Source organism: Oncorhynchus masou, chromosome 1, assembly GCF_036934945.1.
Source record: "Oncorhynchus masou masou isolate Uvic2021 chromosome 1, UVic_Omas_1.1, whole genome shotgun sequence".
NCBI classification, from domain to species: Eukaryota; Metazoa; Chordata; class Actinopteri; order Salmoniformes; family Salmonidae; genus Oncorhynchus; species Oncorhynchus masou.
Genome location: NC_088212.1, coordinates 27,814,261 through 27,830,392, shown reverse-complemented (window position 1 = coordinate 27,830,392; position 16,132 = coordinate 27,814,261). Strand labels below are relative to the sequence as shown.

Below are 16,132 nucleotides of genomic sequence, written 5' to 3'. Positions count from 1 at the left end.
TATCTAGAACATAAAACGCTTCTTCAGCTGTCGCCATAGGGGAACCCTTTTAAAAATCATTTTTTGTTCCAGATAGAACTCTTTTGGGCTCCATGTAAACCTGTTCAACCTCTCTTTCATATCGTCTGAGATCCCCAAGGATTGGTAAGCTGCCGCAGTCATCCCCCTCTTCAAAGGGGGAGACACCCTGGACCCAAACTGCTACAGACCTATATCCATCCTGCCCTGCCTATCTAAGGTCTTCGAAAGCCAAGTCAACAAACAGGTCACTGACCATCTCGAATCACACCGTACCTTCTCCGCTGTGCAATCGGGTTCCGAGCCGGTCACGGGTGCACTTCAGCCACGCTCAAGGTACTAAACGATATCATAACGGCCATCGATAAAAGACAGTACTGTGCAGCCGTCTTCATCGACCTTGCCAAGGCTTTCGACTCTGTCAATCACCATATTCTTATCGGCAGACTCAGTAGCCTTGGTTTCTCTGATGACTGCCTTGCCTGGTTCACAGGTTATCACAGTGCCATCCGTTTTGTCACTAAAGCACCTTATACCACCCACCACTGCGACTTGTATGCTCTAGTCGGCTGGCCCTCGCTCCATATTCGTCGCCAGACCCACTGGATCCAGGTCATCTACAAGTCCATGCTAGGTAAAGCTCTGCCTTATCTCAGTTCCCTGGTCACGATGGCAACACCCACCCGTAGCACGCGCTCCAGCAGGTATATCTCACTGATCATCCCTAAAGCCAACACCTCATTTGGCCGCCTTTCGTTCCAGTTTTCTGCTGCCTGTGACTGGAACGAATTGCAGAAATCGCTGAAGTTGGAGACTTTTATCTCCCTCACCAACTTCAAACATCTGCTATCTGAGCAGCTAACCAATCGCTGCAGCTGTACATAGTCTTATCGGTAAATAGCCCACCCAATTATACCTACCTCATCTCCATACTGTTTTTATTTATTTACTTTTCTGCTCTTTTGCACATCAATATCTCTACCTGTACATGACCATCTGATCATTTATCACTCCAGTGTTAATCTGCAAAATTGTAATTATTTGCCTACCTCCTCATGCCTTTTGCACACAATGTATATAGACCCTTTTTTCTACTGTGTTATTGACTTGTTTATTGTTTACTCAATGTGTAACTCTGTGTTGTCTGTTCACACTGCTATGCTTTATCTTGGCCAGGTCACAGTTGCAAATGAGAACTTGTTCTCAACTAGCCTACCTGGTTAAATAAAGGTGAAATAAAAAAATAAAATAAAAAATAAAAAAACCTTTACACAGAGGGTTCTACATGGAACCCAAAATAGTTATACCCGGAAGCAAAAAGGGTTTTTCAAAGGGAACAGATGAAGAACCCGTTTGAAACCATTTTTATCTAGGAGTGTACATGGGTGCTGCAGACCTGCACTTACAGTATGCAATAAACAATGAATTAAAGAAATCCCAAGACATGCACATACTGTATAGTTGAACTATGTTAAGCGGACTGACAGTTGGATAATTATCAAGTGTGATAATAATGTTGTCATATTTGTCAAATATATTAAGGAAATAGGTCACTCTGAATCTGCTAACAATATCCATGGAAAATAAGATGATCTCATGGACCCCAAAACATTTATACCCGGTGGTGGCTTAATAGAACAATGAAGTTAATGCTACCCTCTGTGCTTTGTAAAAGAAGACATGAAAATGCTTCTGGATTATTTTCTCTACCGGCATTTTCAATGTCTCCTATTTCTGTCCGCTCCTTTTATGTTGCATTAGAGTGTTTCCACTATGCACCCCATGAGTCTCAGCAGGAAGAGCCCTGTGCAATGAATGTCTCATTATCTGTGGAGGTGATAATGGCTACCTTCTGCCTCAGTTTCTGGGGACAAAGCCATTGAAGTAATACAGTCGTTCACTCCAAAATCAAAGTCTGTCAGACAAATCTGATCTCTTAAGTGGGCTAATGTGAAGATGAATCAATGTTCCACACAATCTATTTTATAGAACCACCTGTCTCAACTCCAAAGAAATGGAAAAAAATCTAATTTCATCATGCCTGGAAAACGTTGATTTTTGCAGTGAACTATAACTTTAATATGTCCCTGTTATGATCACATTGAGGTTTGACTGGGATTGACATGGATGTTGTCCACTCAGGCTGACTTCTCTGAAATCAACCTAATAGCGCATGCTACAGGGGGCTATAGTGTTGATATCGAAGCAATCCGGAATGGAACCAAGGTCACCAAGTAAGTCTACTGTACATCCTTCAAATACAGTGTTTTACATGATGTTTAAGATAACCAGACACAAATATCTATCATGACACAAGGCTAGACCCAGATGCAGACACAGGAGGAAGATTGTTGGAATCTTACAATATTTATTCATCCAAAAGGGTAAGGCAAGAGAATGGTCGTGGACAGTCACATGGGTTAAAACCAGTTCAGAATCCAAAAGGTACCAAAGGGCAGACAGAATCAAGGTCAGGGCAGGCAGGATGATCAAGCAGGTGGGAAAGTAGTCCAGAGTCAGGCAGGGGTCAAAACCGGGAAGACTATAAACTAGAGAATAGCAAAAGGAGAACGGGAAAAACACACTGGTTGACTTGACTAACATATAAGACAAACTGGCACAGAGAGACAGGAAACACAGGGATAAATACACTGGAGAAAATAAGCGACACCTGGAGGGAGTGGAGACAATCATAGGAACAGGTGAAACAGATCAGGGCGCGACAATATCATAAGTGTGTCCTGATTGCTTATGTCACAAGATATCCATGATTTCTTGTAATTTTCAAGTGCAAAAGCCAGAATAAAATGTTGACATGTCTGTTTGAATATAATGTATTGGTAATGTGTGATTTAAAAAATTTCCAAGGTGTTTCAGGCCAGACTTTGTGCTGGTTAGGCAGCATGCCTTCAGTATGGCCAAGAATGGAGACCACCGACACATAGTGATTGGGTTACAGTATGCTGGTCTCGCGGGTGTAAACTCTCTACACTCTGTCTACAACTTCTGTGACAAACCATGGGTGGTAAGCGTGGCAATATAAAGCAGATTCAATTGTTTGTTATTTGCTTTCTGAGCCTAATCTAATTCAAGTAAACAGCCATGACTGCTAGACAGATCATGACTTTTGCTTTAACTGAAAAAGTCACCTCTTGTGTATTATCGTGTCTCGTTTCAGTTTGCTAATATGGTGAGATTGTACAAGCAACTTGGACCAGAGGAATTCCCACTGATCGAGCAGGTTTACTATCCCAACCACAGAGAAATGGTGGGTGTTCTGCCATCTGCGTCTCTCTACTCCTCCCCCACCACGACATGACCATGTTTTCACACTAAACAGACCTAAGCAAAGACTATTAGGTGGCCCTTCTGTTTGAATAACACATTTCTGTGTCCAGTAAGAAAATGATAAAGGAGTAGCTAGCACACATCAATAATCCATCTCAGATCTATCACAATCAATCTTAATATTGTCTTTGATCAGACTGAGGGTTCATGTGTACAGGTCGCAGTAGAGCCAGAGTGGGTTTGATTATTCCTGCGCCCTATGGATCCCCTCAGTAGCGCTGCAATGAGATCAGTGTCTGTGCTGCCACAGTGCTGCCCCCCTCCACACCTGCAGTCGCTGGCCTGCTCTCGGGCAGCTCGCCTCAATGATCAACATGAATTGTTCCATTACTCTGAAAGTTTTACTACTGCTGTTTGGGCTCATGATGCCCTCAGCATATTCACACATATTCATACATTTACATAGGTATTCATACCCTTTACGCAGTACTTTGTTGAAGCACCTTTTGCAGCGATTACAGCCTCGGGTATGACGCTACAAGCTTGGCGCACCTGTATTTGGGGAGTTTATCCCATTCTCGAAAGATCCTCTTAAGCGCTGTCAGGTTGGATGGGGAGCGTCGCTGCACAGCTATTTTCTGGTCTCTCCAGAGATGTTAGATCGGGTTCATGTCTGGGTTCTGGCTGGGCCACTCAAGAACATTCAGAGACTAGTCCCGAAGCCACTCCTGTGTTGTCTTGGCTGTGTGCTTAAGGTTGTTCTCCTGTTGGAAGGTGAATGTTTACCCCCAGTCTGAGGTCCTGAGCACTCTGGAGCAGGTTTCATCAAGGATCTCGCTGTACTTTGCTCCGTTCATCTTTCCCTCGATCCTGACTAGTCTCCTAGTCCGTGTAGCTGAAAAACATCCTCACAGCATGATGTTGCCACCACCATGCTTCACCCTAGGGATGGTGCCAGGTTTCCTCCAGACGTGACACTTGGCATTCAGGGCCAAATAGTTCAATCTTGGTTTCATCAGACCAGAGAATTATGTTTCTCATGGTCTGAGAGTACTCCAAGCGGGCTGTCATGTGCCTTTTACTGAGGAGTGGCTTCAGTCTGGCCACTCTACCATAAAGGCCTGATTGGTGGAGTGCTGCAGAGATGGTTGTCCTTCTGGACGGTTCTCCCGCCACAGAGGAACTCTGGAGCTCCGTTAGAGTCACCATCAGGTTCTTATTCACCTCCCTGACCAAAGCCCTTCTCCCCCGTTTGCTCAGTTTGTCCTGGCGGCCAGCTCTAGGAAGAGTCATGGTGGTTCTTAATTTCTTCCATTTAAGAATGGGAACTGCAAACATTTTACTGCAAACATTTTTTTGGTACCCTTCCCCAGATCTGTGCCTCGACAAAATCCTGTCTCAGAGCTATGACCTCATGGCTTTGTTTTTGCTCTGACATGCACTGTCAACTGTTTGACCTTATACAGACAGGTGTGTGCCTTTCCAAATCATGCCCAATCAATTGAATTTACCACAGGTGGACTCCAATCAAGTTGTAGAAACATCTCAAGGATGATCAATGGAAACAGAATGCAACTGAGCTCAATTTCGAGTCTCATAATAGCAAAGGGTCTGAATACTTATGTAAATACGGTATTTCTGTTTTTTATTTGTAATAATTTGCAAAAATTTGTGAAAAACTGCATTCATTTTGTGATTATTGGGTGTTGTGTGTAGATTGATGAGAAAAATAAGTAATTTAATCATTTTTAGAATAAGGATGTAAGGTAACAAAATGTGGAAAAAAGGGAAGGGGTCTTAATGCTTTCCGAATGCACATTAAAACGTGATAATACTTTGTTATTTAACTGCATCCTGGCACATTTAGCAAATAACAGCAGCTCAATTTGAGTTTACAGCTTACTCAGTTAGCAATTTACTAAGAAATGCTGTGCTATACATTCTCTTTAGTCAAAGAAACCTACCTGCATGTCTGGAGCCTGTGTCGTATAACGTTTTCCAATGGGGATGTTGTGTTGTCTTATGCTGCAGATTACCACTCCTGGTTTCCCTGTGGTGGTGAAAATGGGCCACGCCCACTCAGGGCTCGGGAAGGTAGGACTGGACTGCTCTTGTTACTTATTTTAAATTATACAAAGTAGGCCTGGATTAGTGTTTATGCTTCACAAATCAATACTATTGACAATCTTATTCAATCATGACTTTACCCTGCAGGTGAAAGTGGACAATCAATATGACTTCCAAGATATTGCCAGTGTTGTTGCCCTGACCAAGACCTATGCCACATCTGAACCTTTCATCGATGCAAAGTATGATGTTCGCATCCAGAAGATTGGAGACAATTACAAGGCCTACATGTAAGTGAAAAAAATAAGCTCCTTGTTTAGGTGACTGAGGTCAATCCATTCTACAAATCCCCAAGCTATTCAGCACAGGCTACAGATAATTTATTCTGCATATCCCAACATTGATGTGAATAATATGATCAAAAGAGAACATGCTAAACGGTAGATCTTGTCTGTTTATCAGGCGGACATCCATTTCAGGGAACTGGAAAACCAACACTGGTTCAGCTATGCTGGAACAGATAGCCATGTCAGACAGGTGAGTGTTAACACAGACTGGGCTTTTGTGCATCAGACAGACAGCCGTGTGTTTAGTAGTTACTAGCAGTGTTCTCCAACATCGTAGGTACCGGATGTGGGTGGACTCCTGCTCTGAGGTGTTTGGCGGTTTGGATATGTGCGCTGTGGAGGCTCTGCATGGAAAAGATGGCAAGGATTACATTATAGAGGTAAAAGGATTAGAAGCATTGTTAACAATTTTGCTCTTATACTTATTATATAGCTTACACTCTCCAGTTTTCTTTCTTATTTCGCATGTTTTTTTATTTAAAAAAATATTTAGACTATTTTACGGAAGCCCTGAAGCCCAAGACCCCCAAAAATAATAATACGTAGACTCTTGGAATTATCTCGTTTGAATGAGAGAATATCTTATTTGAACATCTTAGTATCTCGTTCGAAACAACTTCATTGTTCCTTTGTCTAATTAGGCCTAATTTGTTATGCAGCTTGTCAGACCGTATAATGGTTGCTGTAGCCATTCAATCACTGATTCCATCCATTGATATGATTATGAATAGACAGTTTTGTTGATAGCCTAAAGCAGGGCTGAAGGCCAGAGCATGTAAGTGGGCGAATGTGGAGCAAGGAGCAGAGAGTAATTGAGCAGCTTCTCTCCTGCTCCAATTTCACTCTGGTACTGCTCAGCCACAAGCTCTGGGCGTGCTCTGTCTAGCATTTTTTGTTTCCTTTATCAGTATTATTTTAATTAGGCCTATTTGGTTGTAATTATTTAGCCTACCCCACCCAGAGTAGCCTATATCTAGTTTATATTCTACTTTCTAACATTAGGATATATAGTTTCCATTTTGAAGAACTTCTAACGTATAAACAGATGTTTTAGGTGGGCAATACATAGGCTACTGTACAATGTATTTACATTTTTCTTGGAATAGAAACACCACATTATAAATCCATTTAGTTAAGCTAAAATAAATAATAAAGGCCAGTATCAGTTTATTTTCATGAAATAAAGGGAATAAATCATCTCAAACACTGATAAACTTGACATGTGCATTGAGCGTGGGAAATGTGCTCTACAAATGAATTATAATTATTATAAAGACAGAAAAATATGCATGTGAAAGCTTAATTACATAAATAAATATTAGTGGGAATAAAGCCACAATATAAACAAGAGGAAGAATGGAATATATTTGAAAAGTTTAGAATTAGGTTTGATTGGAGAAAGAAAACAATTAATACTGCAGAAAAAGTGGTTGTTTTCCTTGTTATTTGATCAAGAAAAATATTTAATTTGATTTGGATATTTTGTGGCTTTGCCCATAACTTTTCACCTTTTGATGTAAATGTTTGAGGAAAGGGTTTTATTCTTTCCATTCTTACCATTAGAATGACAATCGCAGGGGAAGGGACAGGCAACAACTATATCTACAGTGGGGAGAACAAGTATTTGAAACACTGCCGATTTTGCAGGTTTTCCTACTTACAAAGCATGTAGAGTTCTGTAATTTTTTATCATAGATACACTTCAACTGTGAGAGATGGAATCTAAAACAAAAATCCAGAAAATCACATTGTATTATTTTTAAGTAATTCATTTGCATTTTATTGCATGACATAAGTATTTGATCACCTACCAACCAGTAAGAATTCCGGCTCTCACAGACCTATTAGTTCTCCTGTTCTCCACTCATTACCTGTATTAACTGCACCTGTTTAAACTCGTTACCTGTATAGAAGACACCTGTCCACACACTCAATCAAACAGACTCCAACCTCTCCACAATGTACAAGACCAGAGAGCTGTGTAAGGACATCAGGGTTAAATTGTAGACCTGCACAAGGCTGGGATGGGCTACAGGACAATAGTGAAGCAGCTTGGTGAGAAGGCAACAACTGTTGGTGCAATTATTAGAAAATGGAAGAAGTTCAAGATGACGGTCAATCACCCTCCTTGTGGGGCATCAATGATGAGGGATCAGCCCAGAACTACACGGCAGGACCTGGTCAATGACCTGAAGAGAGCTGGGACCACAGTCTCAAAGAAAGCCATTAGTAACACACTATGCCGTCATGGATTAAAATCCTGCAGCGCACGCAAGGTCCCCCTGCTCAAGCCAGCACATGTCCAGGCCCGTCTGAAGTTTGCCAATGACCATCTGGATAATCCAGAGAAGGAATGGGAGAAGGTCATGTGGTCTGATGAGACAAAAATAGAGCTTTTTGGTCTAAACTCCACTCGCCGTGTTTGGAGGAAGAAGGATGAGTACAACCCCAAGAACAACCATCCCTACCGTGAAGCATGGAGGTGGAAACATAATTCTTTGGGGATGCTTTTCTGCAAAGGGGACAGGACGACTGCACCGTATTGAGGGGAGGATGGATGGGGCCATGTATCGCGAGATCTTGGCCAACAACCTCCTTCCCTCAGTAAGAGAATGGGTTGTGGAAGATGGGTTGTGGCTGGGTCTTCCAGCATGACAATGACCCGAAACACACAGCCAGGGCAACTAAGGAGTGGCTCTGTAAGAAGCATCTCAAGGTCCTGGAGTGGCCTAGCCTGTCTCCAGACCTAAACCCAATAGAAAATCTTTGGAGGGAGCTGAAAGTCCGTATTGCCCATCGACAGCCCCGAAACCCGAATGATCTGGAGAAGGTCTGTATGGAGGAGTGGGACAAAATCCCTGCTGTAGTGTGTGCAAACCTGGTCAAGAACTACAGGAAACGTATGATCTCTGTAATTGCAAACAAAGGTTTCTTTACCAAATATTAAGTTCTGCTTTTCTGATGTTTCAAATACTTATGTCATGCAATAAAATGCTAATTAATTACTTAAAAATCATACAATGTGATTTTCTGGAATTTTGTTTTAGATTCCGTCTCTCACAGTTGAAGTGTACCTATGATAAAAAAATTACCGATCTCTACATGCTTTGTAAGTAGAAAAACCTGCAAAATCGGCAGTGTATCAAATACTTGTTCTCCCCACTGTATATCGGTCCGATAACACTAGTAAAAGGCCCAGTGCACTTATTTTGTAGTCAAATATTTATATACAGTTGAAGTCGGGAGTTTACATACACCTTAGCCAAGTACATTTCAACTCATTTTTTCACAATTCCTGACATTTAATCCCAGTAAAAATTCCTAGTCTTAAATCAGTTAAGATCACCACTTTAGTTTAAGAATGTGAAATGTCAGAATAATAGTTGAGAATTATTTATTTCAGCTTTTATTTCTTTCATCACATTCCCAGTGTGTCAGAAGTTTACATACACTCAATTAGTATTTGGTAGCATTGCCTTTAAATTGTTTAACTTGGGTTTCGGTTAGCCTTCCACAAGCTTCCCACAATAAATTGGATACATTTTGGCCCATTCCTCCTGACAGAGCTGGTGTAACTGAGTCAGGTTTGTAGGCCTCCTTGCTCGCAAACACTTTTACAGTTCTGCCCACAAATTTTCTATAGGATTGAGGTCAGGGCTTTGTGATGGCCACTCCAATACCTTGACTTTGTTGTCCTTAAGCCATTTGCCACAACTTTGGAAGTATGCTTGGGGTCATTGTCCATTTGCGACCAAGTTTTAACTTCCTGACTGATGTCTTGAGATGTTGCTTCAATATATCCACATTTCCCTTCCTCATGATGCCATATATTTTGTGAAGTGCACCAGTCCCTCCTGCATTTTTGTTTCATCAGACCAGAGGACATTTCTCCAAAAACGTACGATCTTTGTCCCTGTGTGCAGTTGCAAACCGTAGTCTGGCTTTTTTATGGCGGTTTTGGAGCAGTGGCTTCTTCCTTGCTGAGCGGTCTTTCAGGTTATGTCGATATAGGACTTGTTTTACTGTGGATATAGTTACTTTTGTACCTGTTTCCTCCAGCATCTTCACAAAGTCATTTGCTGTTGTTCTGAGATTGATTTGCACTTTTTGCACCAAAGTATGTTCATTTCTAGGAGACAGAATGCGTCTCCTTCCTGAGCGGTATGACGGCTACGTGGTCCCATGGTGTTTATACTTGCATACATACTATAGTTTGTACAGATGAACGTGGTACCTTCAGGTGTTTGGAAATTGCTCTCAAGGATGAACCAGACTTGTGGAGGTCTACAATTTTTTTCTGAGGTCTTGGCTGAGTTATTTTGATTTTCCCATAATGTCAAGCAAAGAGGCACTGAGTTTGAAGGTAGGCCTTGAAATGCATCCACAGGTACACCTCCAATTGACTCAAATTATGTCAATTAGCCTATCAGAAGCTTCTAAAGCCATGACATCATTTTCTGGAATTTTCCAAGCTGTTTAAAGGCACAGTCAACTTAGTGTATGTAAACGTCTGACCCACTGGAATTGTGATACAGTGAATTATAAGTGAATTAATCTGTCTATAAATAATTGTTGGAAAAATGACTTGTGTCATCCCCAAAGTAGATGTCCTAACCAACTTGCCAAAACTATAGTTTGTTAACAATAAATTTGTGGAGTGGTTGAAAAACAAGTTTTAATGACTCCAACCTAAGTCTATGTAAACTTCCGACTTCAACTGTATATTTTTATGAATAAATATTTTTTACTCTGATTTTGCAGGGGGTGATGCAGCACCTTCAGCACCCCTATTTCCTGCGGCTATGCTTGTGAGCTATAATCAAATGTTGAATTAAATGTGTGCGACACGAGGTAAACCATTTTTCCATCAATATGATTACTAAACTTACAGTTAAAGTATCCATCACCAATAAATGAATAAACTTCAGAAATTATAGGCTGGTTTATGCTGCGAACAACATGCTTTTATTAGCCTTTCAGAATCTCCTCTGATTGAAATGAGTAACTTGTTATAGACTACAGTTCACAATAACAAAAAAATAAACATTTTATCACCAAAATTAAATGAAGAGATAATAAACTTTCATGATGACAATTCATTTAATCTTTGAATTGTTGGCTAATGGTTTACATAAATAAGCTATCCAATTTTCAATAGCACCGATGACAACAACCTATTCATTTGGTGATAATGCAAAGCTCCTGAGAAGGAGCGTTCGAGAGGGAGATCTGTGCGTGATGGATTTGCCATTTTTATTAGCAGGAAGAAGTTTAACTAATGTCTAATTGTGGAGTATTTGGTAAACGAAAGTGTCACAATACATAGGGGCATAATTATCAATCAGTTGAGTAGAGATCTTCAGGCCTGCTGCCAAATCTGGTCTGACATTGCAAAGAAGATTCATCCTGTCCCTTTGGGAATTAAGATAATTAAAGAGTATTTTAGGGACTGCAGATTACCAGTGTGGAGCTGTTTTTACGCACCAATCTGTGTTCTCTTTTGGTGATATCACCATTGTGCATGCCCTCAATGACAGAAGCTTTTTTGTGGGGTTTTGTAGTGAATATTTTACAGAACGTCTGATCATTCAGTTGCCTGAGTACTTCAGTCTTGTACAGTAACAGTGCTTCCCTTGTCCACTAGGTGGATGACTGTAGAGGGGGCATTCTGGACATTTAAGACCTGTAGCTTGGATATGTCTTTATGCACCAGTCTGTAGTACATATCCAAAGCTGGGTCAATAGGCCCAGGTGGAATGAATGTAGATGGACCCCTAAAAAGAACCGTTTCAGATGCAATGTGCATATGAATTAGTAGTCAAAACGCATTACTGTTGCGCGTCCTGCTATTCAAGCTGATGTCCCCCTATGTATTATTTTGTATATCTTTTCTGTAAATAGTTTACTAAAGTTTATTTCTCCAATCAATGTTTTTTTTTTTTAAATAGCAGAAAAGCACATTTTCTCATTGTATTTGTACATTTTAGGCTTTTCACATGTATTCCATTCTCCTTTCTCTTGTTTATGTTATGGTTATATTCCCACTAATATTCCTTTATGTAATTAAGCTTTTACATGTGTATTTTGTCTCTATAATAATAATATTTAATAATGTAGAGCGACTTTCCCACTTACAATCCACATGTGAAGCTTATTGGTGTTTGCTTGAGATTATTTCTTCCATTTTATTAATGAAAAGAAGTTGATACCGGCCTTTATTATTTACGATTTATTTAAGATGTTTTAACTTAATTAAATTGATTCTATTCCAAGAAAATCTCAAACATATTTCACAGTAGTCTATGTATTGCCTACCTAAAAACATACGTGAATACATTTCCTTCAAAATAGAAATGACATTTCCCAACGTTAGAAAGTAGAATATAAACTAGATATAGGCTACTGTGGATGGGGGGGCAAAATAATTACAACAATAGGCAGAATTAAAAGACTAGTGATCAAGGAAATACAAAATGCTAAGCAGGGCAGGCCCAGAGCTTGTGGCTGAGCAGTACCAGAGCGAAATTGGAGTGGGAGAAGAAGGCACCATTTTTTTGCGCTGCTCCGCACTCAACACTCACCCACTTACATGCTCTGGCATTCAAAAGCAGCCCTGCTTTAGGCTATCAAAGAACTGTCAATTAATAATCATATCAATGGATGGAATCATGAATGAATGGCTGCACCAACCATTACACGGTGCAATAAGCTGCATAACAAAATAGGTCTAATTAGGCAAAATAACAATGAAGTAATTCAAATGACAGACTAAGTTGTTGAAACAAGATACTAAGTCATTCAAATGAGAATTCCAAGAGGCTAAGTTGTATTTTTTTGCCTTAGGCTTCATGGCTTCCATACTATTTTGATATTGAGTACTGCATTATTGGGAAAGGCTCGCAATTTAGGCATTCTTAAACTGTGTAGTAACACAGTAATTACACTGGTAACAACATTGTAATTCCTTGTGACTACCCAGACTATTTGCATTGCCCCCCCCCCCCGCTCTCTTTTACGTCGCTGATACACTCTTATTATCTATGCATAGTCCCTTTAATAACTCTACCTACATGTACATGTTACCTCGACTAACAAGTGCCCCGCACATTGACTCTGTACCAGTACCCCTTGTATATAGTCTCGCTTTTATTTCTTATTCGTATTTTTTAAACAGCGTTGTTGGTTATGGGTTTGTAAGTAAAAGCATTTCACCTGATGTATTCGGCGCATGTGACTAATACAATTTGATTTGTGTTTCTCCATCTCGTTCTCTCAGGTGGTGGGTTGCTCCATGCCTCTGATTGGAGACCAGCAGGGTGAAGACCGTGCTCAAATTGCAGACCTGGTCATCTCCAAAATGAACCAGACAGTCCCACGCACTGCAAGTCCCTCTCCTGTCCGTCCCACAGCGGCACAGCCTGTACAGGTGACACTATTGCTAACCACCACTCAGTCTAATAAACTTAAGATGAGTCAATATTTGTCAAAAGGAGTATGTTTAGATGAGTGGTCTTTATTGCTAATTGGCCAGTATATTTGGGTTGTATTTATAACCCATTCACTTTATGTCTCATTGTAACATGTTGGCCATGCAGAAAGCTACATCCTCTCAGCCTATCTCACAACCCAAAGTGCCACAGGCCCAGCAACGCCCTTCTCCACAAGGTAAGAAGATGGCTCTGTAATATTAAGGCCCAAAAATCCCAATGGACAGTTGCTTTTGTTCATTAGCTGGTAATATGATAGCTAAATTGTTTTTTAATGATTGCTTAATAGGGACAGGATAAACAGTGCTATGTCTCCTTCAGGTGGCCCACAACAGACACCAACCGGCACTGCCACCCCTCGCCAAGGATCCCCCTCCCTGCAGCGCCCCTCTCCCCAAGGCCAGCCCCCTTCCCCAGGCCCCAACACCCAGAACCCCCCTGCCCAGACATCACAGAAAGATAGACAGGCCAACCCAGGAGCTGGGGCCCAGCAGCGTCCCCCAGGTCAGGGGCAGAAACCCCCCTCTGGTCAGGGATCCCCCCAGCGATCCATGAGCCAGGGGGGCACCCCTCAAAACCAGAGGCCACAGCAGTCAGGTCCCCAGCTGCAGCAGAGCCCCCTCTTGTGGGCATGGGCCAGAAGTCCACAGGGGGCCAGCCCCAGCAGAGGCCCCAGCAGAAGCCAGGTCAGCCTGCCAGGCAGCAGTCCCAGGGAGGAGGCCCCCAGGGCCCCCAACAGCAGAGGGCTCCAGCCCAGCAAGGTCGCCCTGGGGCCCCCACCACTCAGCAGCCCCGCCTTAGTGCCCAGGGCCAGGGAGGCCCGGGAGGGAAACCTCCTCTGCAGCAGAAGCCCCAACCCCCACAGAAGCCCAACCAGGACCCTCCTGCTATGGGAGCCATCCCTCCACTGAAGTAAGAAAAGCTTTCATAAAGTTTCCCAAAACATTCAATGCCAATATACTTTTTGCTCAGTGTATCCCAACTGTATTACTCAATAGCTCAATATTGGATGTAACATCCTCCTATTGTTTTTGTGAGCCACACAGGATGCTCTGTCTATCTCATTCTAGATAAGGATGAGTAATTAACCGACGAGAGGATTCTGTGTTCTAGATTTAGCTTTAATTTATTTTTATCTCATCAAGGGGATTGATGTGCATGATGGTGTTATATCTGTACTGTAGGCTAGATATTGAGTCTGCAAATCAATGTAGCTACAGTTTGTCATGGGATATGTTATCAGATGTTTACAGTGTGATTTATTTGATCCAAATATTTGGACTGTGAGTGTGCATGAACAAGTTTTTTCAAGACGATTCCAATGGAATGTTCACACTTTTTGTGTCCTGCTCATTATTCATTTTCATGTTGCACTTGAAATTACAAGGACTTATTTTGGATAAAGCTAGATTTTATGGCATATGCGACATAAACAACCGCTTAGGGCCCCACGGCTGCTAGGGTGTCCCAACCACCCAAAAATAATTATTATAATATACATTTTTGTAACTCAGTCAGGGTCTCAATTTACTGATGAGCATGAGAATAGTAGAATACACAAGGTGCAATTTTCCAACAACCTTTCGTTTTGGGCCACCAAAAAGCTGGTTGACATTGTATTGAGTACAATGTACAAAGTACTATTGACCATGTTTAATGTCCTGGTAATTCTCTAGTGACTCATGGAAAGGAAAGTTTAAATAACACTACATAATTTACAACTAATGCAGTGTTCCTTAAAACATGTGATAGAGGGCAATGTGGAAAGGGTCAAGGAAAGGGTTATGCAGGTTTCTTTATGTTGTAAATTATGTACGCTTCTGTGTATATTGCATAGAAAATATGGCTTTAACAAGCTATTAACAGTCAAAATGTAATGTTATGGATTTAACTACTGTTCCCTGAAGGAGGGAAATGAGGTACAACATACTATGGGGAGTTGCACTTTCGCGGATCTACAATCACGCCTGACAATGAAATTTGCGCCTCGCTGGAAGCACCGCCTCCACAGGTGATAAGCGTGAGGCTTGGATTAATTCCTTCAAATTAATACTACTCTTCACTGAGCCCAGGAAATATAATCATGCCCTAAGTTGATCCTGATGGATACTAAATGAAATGGTCCATGGCAGACCACCCAGACCTGACCCTGCCAGATGTGGCAGTCTGGGTATTGTGCAAACGGCGTGCTGCATAGTGACTTTCCCCTGTCCCAGCGGTAAGCACCCTATGGGCTTTACTGGGAGCAGGAACATCCAAGCGATAAAACCTCACAAAAGTGTGTGGTGATGCCCAACTTGCCGCAGGACAAATATCTCCTACGGTCAACCCTTTAAACAATGGCCAAGATGCAGCCACACCCATGGTAGGTAACCCTTGCCACTTTCTGCTATATGCCAACGTGATAGCCTCCGCAATCCACTGGAAGAGACACTGCTTTGAGAGCGTCCTGCTGCGAGCTGGATTAGCAAACAGACAAAAGGCTGGTCACATAACCGGATATCCCAGGTCAGTTCAATGTACACGGGAAAAGCTTGCACCGGACACAGGGCATGTAACCGCTGTTGCTCTTCAGAAGCAAAAGGAGGAGGCGAAAATGGAAATTGCTCAAAGCTAAGGACCTGTAGGACACAGTCATGACTTTCAGGGCGAAGGACGTATTTGGACATAACATCACCGTAGAGTCGCACTGGGCGAATTGAGTACAGGAAGGATGTACGGATAACGCGTGGAGGTCCCCAAAATGTTTAGCTAATGCAAAAGCCATGAGCAGGGAGGTTTTGTGGGAGAGGATCTTCAGATCCATTGACTCCAGAGGCTCAAAGGGGTTGCCTCCAAAACCAGCATCAAGCCCAAAAAAAGTACACTTTCCAGGAACCGCACAATCAGGGATAGCGGCCATGTACACGTTTAAAGTGGAGAATC

At 41.8% G+C, this 16,132-nt stretch overlaps 1 protein-coding gene across 1 annotated transcript in view; it reads left to right on the top strand.

Moving 5' to 3' along the window:
* The window catches only part of LOC135540955 (synapsin-1-like), a 33,486-nt gene that overhangs the window by 9,817 nt on the left and 7,537 nt on the right, over positions 1 to 16,132 (top strand). The window contains 11 exon segments of the mRNA XM_064967126.1: positions 2,161 to 2,252; positions 2,887 to 3,043; positions 3,197 to 3,286; positions 5,338 to 5,400; positions 5,521 to 5,663; positions 5,836 to 5,910; positions 5,998 to 6,100; positions 12,997 to 13,146; positions 13,316 to 13,385; positions 13,529 to 13,819; positions 13,822 to 14,119. Coding sequence (XP_064823198.1) covers positions 2,161 to 2,252; positions 2,887 to 3,043; positions 3,197 to 3,286; positions 5,338 to 5,400; positions 5,521 to 5,663; positions 5,836 to 5,910; positions 5,998 to 6,100; positions 12,997 to 13,146; positions 13,316 to 13,385; positions 13,529 to 13,819; positions 13,822 to 14,119 — 1,532 coding nt within the window.